At 51.6% G+C, this 2,086-nt stretch overlaps 1 protein-coding gene across 1 annotated transcript; it reads left to right on the top strand.

The window, feature by feature from the left end:
- Positions 1-164: 164 nt before the first annotated feature.
- On the top strand, positions 165-1,411 carry LOC113942067. Its single transcript, XM_027633208.1, has 3 exons — positions 165-198; positions 282-410; positions 445-1,411. The coding sequence occupies exons 1-3, from the start codon at positions 165-167 to the stop codon at positions 930-932; spliced, it is 651 nt and encodes a 216-aa protein (XP_027489009.1). The 3' UTR covers positions 933-1,411.
- Positions 1,412-2,086: the final 675 nt, after the last annotated feature.

Here is a 2,086-nt window from a genome sequence, read left to right as displayed (position 1 = left end):
GCGTACCTGTCGGCACTGCAGGGGGAGCTGCTGGCGCTGCAGGCGGCCCGCGGCGCCGGGCCCCGAGGGCTCGCCAACGCCTCAGCGGCGCCAAGCCCGGGCGCAGCAACGCCGAGGAGGAGGAGGAGGCGAAGGAAAAGGAGAAGGCTGTGGTGGCCGCCGCCATGTCGGTCGGGCCCCAGGGACGGAAGCGACGCCGTAACCAAGCGACGAGGGACGAGCCGGGGCAAATAGTGGGACCGACGGGGGGCGGGCGGAGCTGAGGGACGGGAGGAGCTGAGGGAAGGGCGGTGCTGAGAGACGGGAACAGAAGTTCACGGCAACCAAAGACTGCAAACGAAGTCCGACCATTTGCGAGGCCCCAGCTCTACCCTCAGGCGCAACGTCCTTCTCCCGGCGGCTCCGGCGGTCCCTCAGCTCCGCCCGTCCTTCGCCTCCGCCCCGCCCTCAGCTCCGCCCGTCCTTCGGCTCCGCCCGTTCCGCCGCGACTCCGGTCCCGCTACCTGTCTCGGCTCCTGCCTCTTCGCTTGGTTACGGCGACGCTTCTCTCTCTGAGGACTGACCGACGTGGCGGCGGCCACCACAGCCTTCTCCTTCGCCTCCTCCTCCGCGCTGCTGCGCCGGGGCTGGGCGTCGCTGAGGCGGTGGCGATCCCTCACTCGCAGCGCCAGCAGTTCCCCTCGCAGCGGCGACAGATACGCGGCGGTGATCGGGGAGTTTTCCTCCGCGCTCCTTCCTTTTCTTCCTCCTCCTCCTCCTCCTGCTCCTCGGTCCCCTCACGCTGTGGCGGGCAGCGCGCGCCGCGCTCGGTGGGCGAAAAGGGCGCGAAACGCCTGAGGGGGCAGCGGGCTCGGCTCCCCTCGGGGTCGCCCCAGCAGATTTCAAGCGCCTGTACTAAAAGCGTTGTCTTTGCTCTGTGTTTTCAGACGTGAAAAGTTGAGGCAGCTAAACAGTTACTGAAATAAGCCTCTGACCCCCTGGATATTCTGTATAGTGAGAATTGATTCTGCCAGGTTTGCCACAAACAGCTGTATTTCTGGACCGGCGCCTGCTTCTGTTTTCTGCCTCTGTTGCCAAATACTTTGAAAGTGTTGGAATAAAAAAAACTCTCTCCTACCGTCTTGGTAGTGTTAGAAGGAAAGGCATTACTTTATTTCTGGCCCAAGGTGTGTGTGAAAGACTGAAAGAATCCCAGTCCCCACACAGGCACCAGTAATAGTATTTTTCACCTGCTTTTACCTTTTAGAAAGCAAAGAGATAATTGATCATTGGTTCTAAATTACATAATTCTCTTTTCTGAGTTCCTATTCTACCTTCTTTTGGCTATTAATTTCTCCTTTTCTATATTAGTTCATAGCTGTAGTCTTTTTAGTGTCTTTTGCCCTCTGGTGGGGTTTTATGAGCACAAATACAAAGCCTTTTTTTTTTTTTTTTTTTTTACTCATTGAAGCATATCAAGGTCAGTTTAGCAAAAGTTACTGTTTTAGTAATTTTCCCAAGATACATACTTGCAAGAGTAGCTTATGACAGCATTTTGCTAAAACCTGGCTAAGAGTAAATTAAAGCCTAACACAATTTATGGTTAATTAAAAGGTTTAATTGCGACCATTGAAAATTAGATAAGCTATATCCTTTTCAACACTGCTAGTAACTGTTTTGTCCAGTTCTGCAAAAGGAAGGTGTTCCTGCAATAGTGATTTTCCAGAGGTTTTCATGTAGTATGTATGGGACATGTAAAATCCTGTTGTGATGCTCCATAAGAATGTTCTCATATTCTGTTCCCAAATACAGATGTTCAGTGTGGCTGGCTAAGTATGTTGGAAAGGTGGGTCATATAAGTGATACTTTAGTAAGCACAAGATATTGTTATTTAAAAAAAAAAAAAGAAAAGCAGGAGGGATTTCCTTTTTGTCTCAGTTTCATTTTGTACCATTTTCTTTCTCATTTTCTCTGCTTCAGCTAAATAAAAGAAATTGCATGGACATAGGAAGGGGAGGTGTCTGTCAGAGCAGGGTTCTGCCCCATCCCAGGCACAAGGAAAAACTGCCAGGTTTGTGTTGCATGAACACCTGACTTGCCTAAGGTT

The sequence above is a fragment of the Corapipo altera genome, unplaced genomic scaffold (assembly GCF_003945725.1).
Source record: "Corapipo altera isolate COAL_440 unplaced genomic scaffold, ASM394572v1 61090, whole genome shotgun sequence".
Lineage (NCBI taxonomy): Eukaryota > Metazoa > Chordata > Aves > Passeriformes > Pipridae > Corapipo > Corapipo altera.
This window is presented reverse-complemented; position numbering and strand designations above follow the sequence as displayed.